This window comes from Exserohilum turcica (assembly GCF_000359705.1).
Source record: "Exserohilum turcica Et28A unplaced genomic scaffold SETTUscaffold_2, whole genome shotgun sequence".
In the NCBI taxonomy this organism is placed as follows: domain Eukaryota; kingdom Fungi; phylum Ascomycota; class Dothideomycetes; order Pleosporales; family Pleosporaceae; genus Exserohilum; species Exserohilum turcicum.
The window spans coordinates 3,053,024-3,066,235 of record NW_007360025.1 but is presented as its reverse complement, the minus strand read 5'-3'; the positions used below and the strand labels follow the sequence as shown (position 1 = coordinate 3,066,235).

At 53.3% G+C, this 13,212-nt stretch overlaps 3 protein-coding genes across 3 annotated transcripts; 2 read left to right on the top strand and 1 right to left on the bottom strand.

Annotated features, from left to right (window-relative positions):
- Positions 1–1,690: 1,690 nt before the first annotated feature.
- Positions 1,691–2,147, top strand: SETTUDRAFT_31636 (uncharacterized protein; the record flags this gene model as incomplete). Its single annotated transcript, XM_008026889.1, has 2 exons — positions 1,691–1,939; positions 2,001–2,147. The coding sequence occupies 2 exons, from the start codon at positions 1,691–1,693 to the stop codon at positions 2,145–2,147; spliced, it is 396 nt and encodes a 131-aa protein (XP_008025080.1).
- A 904-nt stretch (positions 2,148–3,051) lies between these two features.
- SETTUDRAFT_116319 (uncharacterized protein) lies at positions 3,052–8,566 on the bottom strand. The gene is made up of 3 exons (XM_008027601.1): positions 8,093–8,566; positions 3,631–8,046; positions 3,052–3,575 (listed from the first exon to the last, which is right to left on the bottom strand). The coding sequence occupies exons 1-3, from the start codon at positions 8,552–8,554 to the stop codon at positions 3,057–3,059; spliced, it is 5,397 nt and encodes a 1,798-aa protein (XP_008025792.1). The 5' UTR covers positions 8,555–8,566; the 3' UTR covers positions 3,052–3,056.
- Positions 8,567–9,056: 490 nt separating this feature from the next.
- On the top strand, positions 9,057–11,289 carry SETTUDRAFT_163325 (uncharacterized protein). The gene is made up of 2 exons (XM_008027600.1): positions 9,057–9,814; positions 9,865–11,289. Exons 1-2 carry the CDS (start codon positions 9,142–9,144, stop codon positions 11,217–11,219), a joined length of 2,028 nt encoding a protein of 675 aa, XP_008025791.1. The 5' UTR covers positions 9,057–9,141; the 3' UTR covers positions 11,220–11,289.
- Positions 11,290–13,212: the final 1,923 nt, after the last annotated feature.

The following is a 13,212-nucleotide window of genomic DNA, read 5'->3' as shown; positions in this document are numbered from 1 at the left end:
TCTTCTTCACGTATTCGCAGCCTTTCTTCTTGCACTCGAGCAAGCCGCTTGTCTCTAGCTAGTCCGTGCACCGATCAATGCGCATAGCAGATCATTGCGGGGATACCTAACTACCAGCTCTAATTGTAGTATGTTAAACGAATTCCCAGATCCACACGAATTGTTCCTTCCAGTCCCGATGGGCACCGTCGTAAGCGGGTCGGTAGGTTTGGCAATCGTTTTTCTCGCCAACTCTCCTTAGATTGTTTGGCCTGGAAACATGGCTGACAATGCGAATTGCTCTATAACGTTTTCGTCTTCGGCGAGCGTTGCAATGTCTCCAATCGGGTTCTCGAGGGAAACAGGGCGGGACGCGATATTGTTATGTGCTCGTAAAAAGGACCGAGAGGGTCAGAATCGTACGTGGCGGAGCTGTCTTCACGTCTTGGCAATTAACGTTTTCCCAAATCCACACATTGCCGGGTTTGTTCAGCGCTTTCGTACACGTCCTGGAGCGTCGTGTTGCTGGGGCTTACTCCGAATCTGGTTTGCTTGCCGTTGCTATACCATGCAGCTGTAGTACTAATATCATGGTAAACCTGGGGAATATCAGGAAATGGTGCCATGGCTAACTGCCGCATGGAAATGTCGGTAAGTGCTTGGCAACATCGCCACCCTGGGCATGGGTCTGCGAGACCAGCACCAGCAAAACGGACCTCTGTTTTTATGCTCTTCCGCTCCTTTCCACGGCGCCCGTGACGTGTTATGCCATTCTGACAAAGCCGTCTCGGTGGTAAGCGAACACCTTTCGGTTCGTCTTGCGGGTTTGGCCAAGAGCGCTATTTGTTTCATGAGTGATTTTGAAGCGCTATACATCAGCCTACTACGTATAATGCGATACGCGCTCCATACAGCTCATGAGGCTAAAAGGACCAGCTGCAATGAGTACCAGCGCGAAATAGGGGCATGTGCATATGTACAATGGCTAAATTTAGGATGTACGCATGATAGAGTCTGAACGCGTAGATGAAACGGACCATATGCTGAACAACCCCTTAAGCATATAACCAATGTCCCTAAGCAATGTTTCCAAGCCAAACCAATGACATCCGCCCTGCTCACAGTAGCTACATGTGCATGGCCTGTAGGCAAGGACATGCAGCAGATGGCGGTCGGCGGAAGAGATTAATCAACCCCCCAGCCTCTGCCTGTATTTGCTGCCTAGTGCCAGGAAAACGAGGCAGTGGTACTTTATTTTCGGGCCGAGAAAAGGCTTCGACGCGTACCTCTTGACTGAAGCAGTCATGGCGCTGGTCTGGATTTGCAAAGAACTCCGAACATGCTGGGATCCAGCTCAGGTACACAGCCGCCTTGAGCATCAACAACTGGAGAAGGAAAAACTCACCAGCCAATAGACGAGACAGAGGATAAACAACGACATCCCAGAGCCACGCTATATCGCTTTGCTTCCAGCTTCCGTCTGGGCCGGCAACCGCACGGAGATTGAGTATGAACTGGGCATTTCACTATTCAGCGGCTTGTATTGCTCCTGGATCACCACGGCATTGCACGAACTAAGTAGACATAAATACTGTTCGGGAGCCCGACGATCGCCTTCTCCACCGCATCCAGCACATCCACCAGCCTTCCTTCCCTCAATCACACAAAAACTCCAAGTCTTTGGACTCACACCAATCCTCCCACAACAAAAATGCACTTCCTTCACCTCCTTCCCGCCGTCTTCGCGCTCGCAGCAGCCGAAACCAAGTTCCTGCGCTTCGTCGACATGGAGTGCCAGAGGAGCGACTTAACCTACGTCAAGGTATCTGCGGAAGAGCAAAAGCAAATCGTCAAGGCCAACTACGCCACTACGGGCCTTACACCAGAGGCGTCGCGCGGGCTGTACACGGCCATTGCCGCCGACCGGTGTCCTTCCAACGCCGACGACACATACGCATGGGTACGTATTTGGGGACAGCCTTTTAAGATTCATTGAATGAAATACTAATTCACGAGTGTAGGTCACCATTCCCCAGTGGAGCGGACCCCGTGGCGGCGGCGCTATCGCTGCCATCTACTACAACGACACCGACACGTACCTTGCGTGCCGCTACTTGGCTGGCGTTGTCGGCAACTACGCGGGTTTCTGCCAGCCATACACGGCTTAAACAAGCTTCTGAAATGCCCCCCACGTACCCTACGTTTTCATGTATCTACTACGACTAGTTCGACGCCATCGATAGCTATCGATAATCTTAATCAATGCAAAAAAAAAAAAAAAAAAAAGAAAGTGGTCCGCTGCCTTGCATGCGTGGGCAAACTCCAAAGAGAAAGTTAACTATAGCGCGCGATTCTCAACGTGACCGTCTTTCCATGTGCCCATGATATCTTCTGCCTTGAAACCTCCAAAGATTGACCGGACCTGGGGGTATGTCGGGAGTCTAACTCTCCTCACCAAACTGAAGAAGCTATAGCTGCTTAAATTACTACTACTACTACTACTACTACCACCACCACCACAACCACCACAACCACAACCATTACCCTCACGCACCCAGCACCCAGCAGCTGCACCACCAAGAAAAAAAAACACGAAGAAATCGCATCCTTCACACTAGCATACAATAGTATCTGCTCAAAGCAAGCGACAGCATCAATTAGCGAGCTGAACACGACCAACATGACCATGGCGCAGTACCCAGATATATAGAGATATATAAATGTACGTACGTAGTTTAGAGCGACTATTGTCAAGACACTACAGACATACATACATACATACAGACATACATACAGACATATATTACACGCACATGGCATTCACATGAGACTAGGCACTTGCACTCGCCTCACACGACTATTGGGCACACGAGAAAGAAAAGAAAAGAAAAGAAAAGAAAAGCACCATTCAAAAGCGCGACAACACCATTCTTCACCTTGTCAAGACATGAAATTTTCGTGTCCGTAGAGAGAAAAAAAAGCAAAGGACAACACCACACTTATGCAACGAATAATGGCTACCATACCGCGATTCCGTCATGAGAGAAATGCAACGGTAAAAAAAATAATAAACACAGTTACTCTTGTTCATCTTCCTTGTCCGCAGCTCTCTTCTCCCTCCACGCCTCCTCCAGCCTCTTTACTTTTTCCACACCCTTGTTATTCGCCACGCTATTCTCCCACTCGGCCCATTTTTTGAAGACGCTCCTGATCCTCGACGCCTTGCCGACCTTTGTCATTCTCTCGAACAAATCGCGCACCTTGTCGGGCTCGCCGTGGCTCTGCTCCAGCATGAGGTACATGTCCCAGACATCGCCCTTCTTGGCAAAGGTGTCGACGAGACCTTCGAAGATGGTTCGGCCGCGCTCGGTATCGCCGTTGGGCGACTTGAATTCTAGCGCGGCAAACTTTTGCGTGAGATACCGGTGTTGAGGGGCGGCAACCGATTGCGTGGCGCGTTGGAGGAGGGCGCGGGCTCGCGTCGGAGAGGGGGGCTGGACGACATCCATGAGGAAAGTGGCGTACGAGAGCCAGAACTTGGGGTCAGGTGTAAAAGACTTGTTCTTCATCATGGATTGGTAGAGCTGGTCGGCTTTCTGTTCGAGTGTTAGCAAATCATGTCAAGTGGTTCTGGGAATTGCAAATACGTACGTCGATCTTGCCCGAGGAGATGTAAATTTTGATCATTCGCTCGTGTACCTCACGAGCGTCATTGTTCTGGCAGGCCTCCTTGAAGACGCTGGTGATTGCGTCGTCACTAGCAAAGTCGTTTTCCAGATGCAACAACGCGGTCCACACATCCAGTTTCTCCTTCTCTTCGCGCGGGTTGATGGTGGCCAACGCGCGACGAGCAATCTGGCGCGCTTTCTCAATCTCATTGAGCTCGCGCTGGAACACCATGTAGCGTACCCATAGCTCGGCGCTGTTTGGCTGTCCGAGGAGTAGGCGCTCATAGTCAGCATTGGACTGAGGGCCGTACGCATCAAGATCGCCGGTGCGATCCTCTTTGATGGTGGCCTTCTTGCTTTTCTTCTTCTTCTTGGGAGCATTGTCATCCGATTCTGATTCAGCTGCATTCTTTTCCTGGTCAAAGTCGAGAGTAGCGCCTGTCCAGTCGAAGCCAGAAGTGCTGAGACTCTGCGCACTTGCCTTTGGCTCGTCATTGTCAGAGTCGTCCTCAGAATCAGCCGCGTCTGCAAGCTCGATATCGTCGTCGCTTTCGGCGCTCTTGACGCTCCTCATATCAACGTCATCGCCGAGCTCAATGCCTCCCTCAGAGTCCCCGTCCTCAACGTCCGAGGCATCGTCCATATCCTCATCTTCTGTCTCGCTCTTGACCTGGGAGTACTTCAATGTAAAGCTGACCTTTCGCGACTTGGGATCGATCTTGATGACTTTGGCCTTGACAATATCGTCCTTTTTGTACATTTCCCTGATCTTCTCCTTGTCGACAGTGGCATCCGCTATTTGGGAGATGTGGCAAAGACCGCTGACGTTGTTTGAGTTGTCAACAACGAGGAAGACGCCAAAGTCCTCTACATGCCTGACCTTGGCAGTGACGATTCGGCCAACCTTGAGATCTCTGAATTCAATGGGCTCGACGTAGTCACCTTTGATGATGGACGTCTTCAAGCTCAACTGGGGATTGCGTTGGTCCTCCTTGTTCGAGATGACCTTGCCCGTGACTAACTGGTCAACATGGAAAGCGCCCTTCCACTCTTTGATGTATTCGTCGGAGAGATGGCTAACACGAACGTAGGCTTCAACATGCGGACCTAGGCGAACGTAGACTCCGTTGTTGGCAACATGCTTGACAAAACCACGAACGACTTGGTTCACCTTGAGCTGAGATCGGTCGGTGATTTCAGGATCCTTGATTGGCAACGAAGAGCTTAGGACCCTGGAAGGCCTAGCTGATAGTCCTAGTTTCTTGTTTGGGAGGTCGATGTCAATGATGCATACTCGCAAAACGTCACCAACCATGAAGTTGCTGGGTTGGGCCTTGTCGTAGTCATCTGCGAGCTGCTCGAGGAAAATGGGTGCAGCGATGTTCTCATTGATTTGGACAACAATCGATGCGTCGTGCAGCTTAGTCACACGTGCAGGCAGAACGTGGCCAACCTTCAAGTCTTGGAGAGTGAGTGCTTTACCAGTCACTGTGGATGCGGCTGTCAAGTCTAGCTTTCCAGCTGCAACGTCCACTGCCTTGACGCGGACCTTAAGAGCAGAGCCCACGGGAAAGTTCTTTTCAACGTCAGATAGCTTCTCCAGGTCGTCGGTCAAATCGAAAAAGTCGATGCGTCCGCGGATGTTGGCCGAAATGTTCACCCAAACATATCGCTCGGCAATGTTGTTGATGAAGGCGATGTGAGACGATCCAACGGCAATCTTCTCAAGGCTCGATACATCAGCCTCGTTCTTGATCGCTTCGGTCTTTGCAGTCATTTCGTAGGTGGTCGTCTTGTTGCTCGATCGAGATGTAATGGGCAGGAAACGGAAGTTGCGAGGATCATGTCTTCCCAAAACGCGGGCCTGAATGGTCTCATTCATCTTGAAATGCGCGGTTGGGTGCTTCTTGTCAGGTATGCTATCCCAGTCATTGAATAATTCCGAGACAGAGATACGACCTGGAACGTTTGACGCAAGCTCGACATTGAGTTGGGTATCTTTGATTGAGCGGATCCGGACGGTTACCAAAGTACCAAACTTGATGTCATCGGTCGATGACAGTTTAGGGTCGACTGGGTTGACCAGCGGCTCTCCCGGTTGTACTGGAGGGGCAGCGGTAGCCTTTGCTGAATCCACGTCCGACTCGGCCTTCATCGACAGCCAAAAGAGTCCCTTTCCGGTGTCTACATGTGTCACACGAGCAGTGACGGACTCGTCCTTTCGGAGTCCGAAGTTGGGCGCCGAGACCATGTCTTCTGGCATCTGCGACTTGAACAAGGCACCACTTATACCATTTCCAAGCTCGATAAAGGCCTTGTCAGGGAGAATGCCACGTACAAATCCATGTACAGTCTCGCCCGCCTGAAGATCCTCGATGCTGATGGCAAGTTTTGAGGCCTGGGCGTCTTTCCGGAGACTGGGTTTATTGGACACGGTCGCTGTTTTGGACTTTCCATGCTTGGTAAGAACCACGAGGTCCTCCAGTGTTCCGCCTACGCGAATCTTCTTCATTGTGGAGACGTCCTTCTTCTCTGATCCGTCGGTCAGATGGCCCAAGCGAAGGACACCCTTGACACCACTGCCAATATCCAAAGTGACCGACTCGTCAGACTTTTCGACCACTGTTCCCTTGACGATGCCACCAGGATTGAGGGCATTGAAGGCTGCTTCCTTGATTGTATCCACAGCAGCAGGATCTTTGCAGGACACGAGGAGATGGCGTTCCTTTGCGTCGACTGAAAGGACGCGCACATTGACGACTTGGCCGGCATGGAAATGTCGCGTAGCATCATCGATGAATGCTTCGCTCATTTCTGCAACTGGAAGCCATGCTTTCACATCGCCGTAGAATCGGACGGTTGCACCATTACGGCGGACGCTGACCAGGATACCAGGACCAGTGGCGCCTTCGGAAACCATTTCGTAGTTTGTCCAGGGCTTTACGTCCGAGTTTACCAATGACTTCTTGAGAGTAAGCTGGATCTGATGTCTCGCAGGCTCGGTGTAGAGTACGCGAGCTGTGACTGGCACACCTTCTCTGAACTTGCGTTCTGGGTGTTGCAATCGGACATCGGCCAAATGCATCTCTGGTACTAGACCAGTAATGCCATCGGCCAGGCGGACAAGGACAGCGGTGGCTCCGGTCTTATCAGCAATGAGCTTGTGCACTTTGCCCTTGACAACTTCACCAGGCTTGATGTCCTCAATGCGGAGGAAAGGCTGGTCAAGGACCTTTTTCTCGAGAGAAAGCTGAAAAAGGCCATCAAGCGCATTGTAGCCCACAACTCTTGCCTTGTGCTTCGAGTCGAGCTTGAAGTCGCCAGCTTCTTCGGAGAGGATATCGACCTTGTCGTCAGAGAGTCGAGAGATATGAGCAAAGCCAACGACATCCTTGATACCGAGATCGAAGAATGCCCCTTGACTTTGTGCCACTTTGACGACCTTTGCGCTCTCCACAATGGTGGAGATTGGGAGGAGGTCAATCGGGGGCTTGCGCTCCTTGGGCTTTCCAGACATGCGAGTAGAGAGTCCAACCACATGCTCTAGCAAAGACACGCCGACCTTTCTAGGCTCTGAGCCGGGGCAGGTGAACAGAACACGAGCCTTTACTTTGGATCCAATCTTGTGCTTCTGGGACACGTTGGCAGCCTTTTCAGTAGCTCCGGAATGGTAGGCATCCGCGGTCGCATCTACCAAGCCCAAGATCTTGCCCGTGATGGTGTTTGGTGTGGCCTCGGTGACAAGAAGGTCGACTGCTGTTCCGGGGAGGAAGACGTCAATAGTAGGAGCGTCTGTCAAGGTGTTGCCCTTGGTCAGATTGCCTGCTTTGGTGTGGTCTGCGGAAAGCTTGATGATGCGCCCATCAGAGTTTAGGCCTGTAACCAGACACATGAAAACAGCTCCCTCTTGGACCTTTGCATGCTGCACCGTTGGACCCAGTTCACCCTTGGGCAAAAAGCCCTTCAATGTGGCGTCGTTCAAACCCAAGTCCATGACCAAGCCATGGTCTTCATTGCTCACGACAGAAGCTTGTATCATGCCATTGACGGGGATTTTTCGCTTGGCCAGACCCTTGTTGACCAGCTTGGGGTCGATGGAGAGCTCCAGTCGCTTCCTTGCTTTTGCGCTCTCGTCGCTTGTTGCGGTGATACATGCCCTCAAGTACTGGCCCACGGAGAAGAGGTCCTTGAGGTCAACATCGTCGTATGCATCGTCGTCGCTTCCGTCTGGTTTTTCCTCGTCTTCTTCCTTGAGAAGCTTCTCTAGCCTCTCGTTGAGCTTGTCGCACACGGCGGTAAGAGGAACATAGCCGACGAGGTTGTTGGGGAGGGCAAGCACAATGTCTTGGTGTGAGATGTCGGTAATCTGGCCAAGAACAATGGTTCCAGGCGACAATTTCTGGCTGTGTTAGCCTAGCGCCGAGGCTGCGCAGTATTTTTCTTACCTTGTAGCTGAGACCCTCGACCTTTACCACGTCCTCCTTGTCTCCGCTCTCGTGCGTCTTTTTGCTCTTCTTGAATTGCTTCTTCTTCGACTTGGGCGCGGCCTTTGCGTCGTCGTCAGAACCCATGTCGCTGTAGCCGTCTTCGTCGTCGCCGCCGCCGCCGCCGCCGCCGGTGCGCTTCTGTCCCGACTGCTCGAAGAGGACATCCTGGGTGGCCTTGATCTGGATCTGCTTGTGCTCGAGAGGGGTCAGGACGCTGGCGCCTCCTCGGGGAAACGACTTCTTCTCCTCGTCCTTGAACACGCTGGCCTGGGGAGCAGCGCTCTGAGGCAGCTTCGACTTGGCGGGTGACTGCTGGTCGACGTCCGACTTGCGGCGCTTGGCCGAGCGGCCATTGGATGCGCTCTTGGCCTTGTTGGATGGCGTGGCGCCCTGCTCTGCTTTCCGCTTGACGGCGCCCATGTTGCGCTGGCGGTGTCGAGTCGCGGAGAGGGTCGAAGTGCTGAAGAAAGCGCCAAGAGTTCGAAGCGCAATGTTCTTCGACTTTTTTGAGTGGGCCCATGCGCGCAGGTTCTCCGACCAACCGCCCCGACAGGGAAGGCGCGCCTCACACGCACACCATGACGAGAGCGGGCACACAACAACAAGCACCACCACCACCAGCACGCCCGCGCGCAAGACGTGTCGCGGAGGGGCCGGGCAATGCGCACGCCTGCTCCCAGCACATGTGCATGGTGGATGCGCACGCCAGCAATGCTGCGCGCGCTCGCTGCAACAGCGCCGTGCCCCGCGCTGACGCCCCCAAGACGGGCCGCTGACTTGTGCAAGGGCAGGCACAGCACTTAACCGCCCAAAGCAGGCTAGCGGCGCACGTCGGTCGCGCCTGCCCTTCGCGACGTGCGGCCGCCGTGCGCCTTCCTCTCCAACCTCGCCGGGTGTATATGAGCATCCGTCCCATATCGGGTCGCTCCTTCTCGACGTGTGCCTGCGTGTGCTCGAGGCTGGCCGACTGGGCTTTTTTCTTCGCCTGCCGCGCCCTTCAAGCCGCCATGTCGTCGCCGTGCGCCCCTCGCAGCATGCTCCTCCAGGAGCCCACGCCAGAGCTCTTCTCGTCGCCGCCGCCCGCCTCGTCGGCCACGGCATGCTCCCGCAAGCCCAAGCGGCCGCCGCCCATCACCCCCAAGCGCTTCACCCGCTTCTTCACCCCGCGACACTCAAAGGATGTCGCCTCGCGCGCTTCTCTGTCGCGCTCGGGCCGCCAGCTGCAGGACATCACGCGATCGGCCCTCAACCGTGGCCGGGCAACGCGAAGTACGCCGCGCAAGACGGTCAACTTTGTCGACATTGAGAACCACATGCGCACCCCGCACACGTGCGCCCGCAAGAGGAAGTCGTATCTGTCGCCCGAGAGCTCCCCCGTCCAGTCGTCGCCCTCGAAACGATCGCGTTACGTCACTCCTTCGGCATTCGACGTACTCGACGACGCGCCCGACCTCGACGAGCCGGCTGTATATCCCACACCCATCCGGCGCCTGAGGCAGTTGGGAGGGCCTTCCCGCACTCTGCAGCGGTCATTCGGCGGCATCCTGGGCGTGGGAAGAGGGTTCCGGAGAGACCATGGCACATCATGGCAGGACCAGACGGCCAACTTCTACAGCGGCTCAGACGACCTTCATCACCTACCACAGGATGCCCCGCCCTTTTGCACCGCCAGCTGCAACAGTGAGTTCTGCCCTCTACACCAACCTCGTCGTGTTGCTGACCCGCCCCAGCCAACTCTCTGCTCGCCATAGGAGACGAAGATGGAAATATCCACCTGCTCGATTCCCATGGTGACTTTTCCAAGGCTCATTTGTCGTGGAAAGCCCACTCCAACGCCATCATGGACGTGCAGTTCTCTTCAGATGACACATTCCTGGCAGCAGGCTCTGGCGATCAGACAGCACAGATTGTCGACGTGCGCACGCAGCAGACACTTGCCGTTCTTGCTAAACACAAGTCGTCAGTCAAGCAGGTGCGCTTCCAACCGGGCGACGACAAAATCGTAGCAACTTCGAGTCGCGACGGTGCTGTGCAGATCTGGGACCTTCGGTGCAAAGGCAACCAGGGCTCGATCCACTCGGCCTGGGGCTCGGATGCCCCGTATGCCAGCGTCGTCCGAACACTGTCGTCCGCTCATGCCGATGTCAATATGCCGTCATCTCTCTCTGCCAACCGAACCCCATCGAATACCAAGGCGGAGAACATTAACCGCCGAAACGACATTTCCGTTACCGCCCTCACCTTCCTGCCCGAGGGCCGCGAACATTTGCTTTTGACCGCCTCAGACGCATCCACATGCGTGAAGCTATGGGACATTAGGGGCCGATACTCTCTTCGAGGCCCTGCCATTCCCATTGCAACCACACGGCATCCCGAATCTCACAACCGCCACCGACACTTTGCCATCAACTCGCTTGCCCTCAGTGGCGACGCGTCCCGGCTCTACGCATTGAGCAAAGACAACACCGTCTATGCCTACTCTACAAGCCACCTTATTCTCGGCACCGCTCCGGAGCTGTCGTCGTCGGCAGCATCCAAACAAAAATACTGTGGAGTTGGCCAAGAAGGTCTTGGTCCCATCTACGGCTTCCGTCATCAGAGCTTCCACGCTGGCTCATTCTACGTCAAGGCATCGTTGCGCAAAGCCTGCAACGACCAGACGGAGATGCTGGCGGTTGGCAGCACCGACGGTGGTCCTGTATTATTCCCCACCGACGAGGCATTCCTCAAGCGCGAAGCCCAGTACGACGATGACGATGCAGATGATCTCCCAGATATCACTGGCATTGCTGGAAAATCTTGCAGACCATTACTATTCCGCTCGCTCACAAACAGTCGCTGCCCAGACACTATTCCCATCTATGAGCACGGCACAGCTCTCGTCCGAGGCCACGATGCTGAAGTTACCAGTGTTTCCTGGGCACGCAACGGCAGCTTGATCAGCGTAAGCGACGACTTTCGCGTCCGGAGGTGGAAAGAAGGCCCCCATGCCAAAGAGCTCAGAATTGGCGGCGAGGGCGAGGGACGAAGATGGCAATGTGGATGGGCTGCTGTTGGTGAAGATTACGATGATGACGACGAGTAGTTTGTGCATCTATACCCAGCGCCGTTTGTTTATTATACCCCTTTTGTGTCTTATTCCCCAATGTTTGGATAGCGAGAACGAAGAGATGAATACAGTATTCTTGATATATTGTAATAAAATAAAATACCTTCTCATTGCATTCTGCTACTTGACTCTGTGATTCATTCGTTGTTTGACGTATGGCGGTGGCTGTATGCTTTCTCATCAACTTCAAAACGATATGCAGCCCCCACGCCATCCAGACGGGACGAACCGGAAACCACATCGACCACCAACCCGGAATCCAGCTCATACGTCACGATACGATACGTCCATGCATTCCAGTCGGTGCCATTAGCCTCTTTGCGGTTATATTAGGCGGTACCCGAGCAAGTCAAACTTTACCACCATACTGGGCCTTGCTAGGTATGTAGACATGCTGACTGCATCATGTATGTATGTATGTATGTATGTATGTATGTAGACGCACCTCTCTCCCAACAACATGAAGACATATTCAAGCTTCTCCGAGTCCCCCGGTATTCCGGCGTTATGCCGTGGAACTAACTACTGTTTTCCCAAATGCAAGGTAAACAGAGAGAGAAAAGCGCCCGAATCCTCGACCCCGTTTTCCAATTTAGCCAGTGGATAAAAGTTCAGCGCTTCCAAAACATGTGATGTTGAGGCTGAAAGAAAAGAAAAGAAAAAACGGACCATCGTCAGTCTCCATTTTTTTGGTTCCCTCATCATACGATCCAACACATACTCGGTTGCTACAAGTGCATTCTAGCATCGGGGGTGTTGGGGCCCGCTAAGTACCGTTTCTAGAGAAGCGCCTTGACCAGAAACAAAGCTCCTCGGAACCTCAAGCCTCGGACCCAACAACTCCCTCATCTCGACCTACCTGCTTGGAAATCCCGAGAGGAGAGGTGTGACAATGGCAATGACATGGGCGAGTGGAGCCACATGTCAACGCGAAATGCGCGCTCAAACGTCGAAATACATACTTACTCGTGCTACGGAGCTTTCATCACAGCCCACATGGGCGTTTACAACATACGATGCACCTTGCTTCCACCCTGGTTTCCTTGCAGCTTAGCCTACTTACTTAGCGCTTCGGGACGCAACGAATCTCTTGGACCTTTCCAGACCATTGCCATGCAGCGGCTCGGAACGTCCAATCCTGCAGGATCGCCCACTACAGTAGCAGTAGTACAGTAAGCTCGGTCATCTCATCGGAGCCCGCTTCAGGAAACTGCCTCCGCAAATGCTTCTCAGCAGCCCATCACCAGACGGTGGAGCGACAACTAAAAAAAATAATAGCAGGGTCCAATATGTGATTTTTTTTGGTTGTGGTTCTGTGTTTCTATGCATGCCCACCAGTTATTGGGTTAGGTTTACTGCGTTCAATGCTCAACGTCGCTCCCAATTGCCTCCAGTACTTATCCAAGTAATACAGTTTTCGCTTCAGGCTACTACTTACTTGGGAATTTGGACGGCGAAAGAACGGTGACTTGGCTTTGGAAATAACAAAAACATCCATAATAATAACGTGGTTCATAAGCGAGTCGGTCACCCAAGCGAGTCGGTCACTCCCCACCAGCGCGTTGACGTTGACACGTTATCACAGTCTTTTATTACAGTCAATAAACTATTGCAATATACCAAATTAATTGTCAGAATCGCTACTATCACTTGCACTATCTATCTCAACTGCGCAGGTACGAGCGTTGTGTCCAGTCTGCTTGCAACGCCCGCACCGCCGCTCTCCTCGCACCCTCTTCGACGCACTCTCACCATCACCACGACTGCTACCCGCCTGTTCAGCTAATACTTCTTGTACTTCGCCTACAGTAAGAGTCTCTTCTGTCCGTACGTATCGCCGCTTGCGGCTCTTACGCTTATTTGCTGTGTCTAGAGCCTCTCGAAGAGCAGCTACTTCCTCCCTCATAAGCGTCATCTCATGTGCTATTTGCTGAGCCCCTTTACTCAGCTGTACAACCTTCTCGTCAAG

Coding starts and splice junctions, on each gene's coding strand:
- SETTUDRAFT_116319 (XM_008027601.1), bottom strand. CDS start 8,554: ATGGGCGCCGTCAAGCGGAAAGCAGAGCAGGGCGCCACGCCATCCAAC. Junction 8,047..8,092: donor TCGAGGGTCTCAGCTACAAG/GTAAGAAAAATA, acceptor TAACACAGCCAG/AAATTGTCGCCTGGAACCAT. Junction 3,576..3,630: donor TCTCCTCGGGCAAGATCGAC/GTACGTATTTGC, acceptor ACACTCGAACAG/AAAGCCGACCAGCTCTACCA.
- SETTUDRAFT_163325 (XM_008027600.1), top strand. CDS start 9,142: ATGTCGTCGCCGTGCGCCCCTCGCAGCATGCTCCTCCAGGAGCCCACG. Junction 9,815..9,864: donor TTGCACCGCCAGCTGCAACA/GTGAGTTCTGCC, acceptor GACCCGCCCCAG/CCAACTCTCTGCTCGCCATA.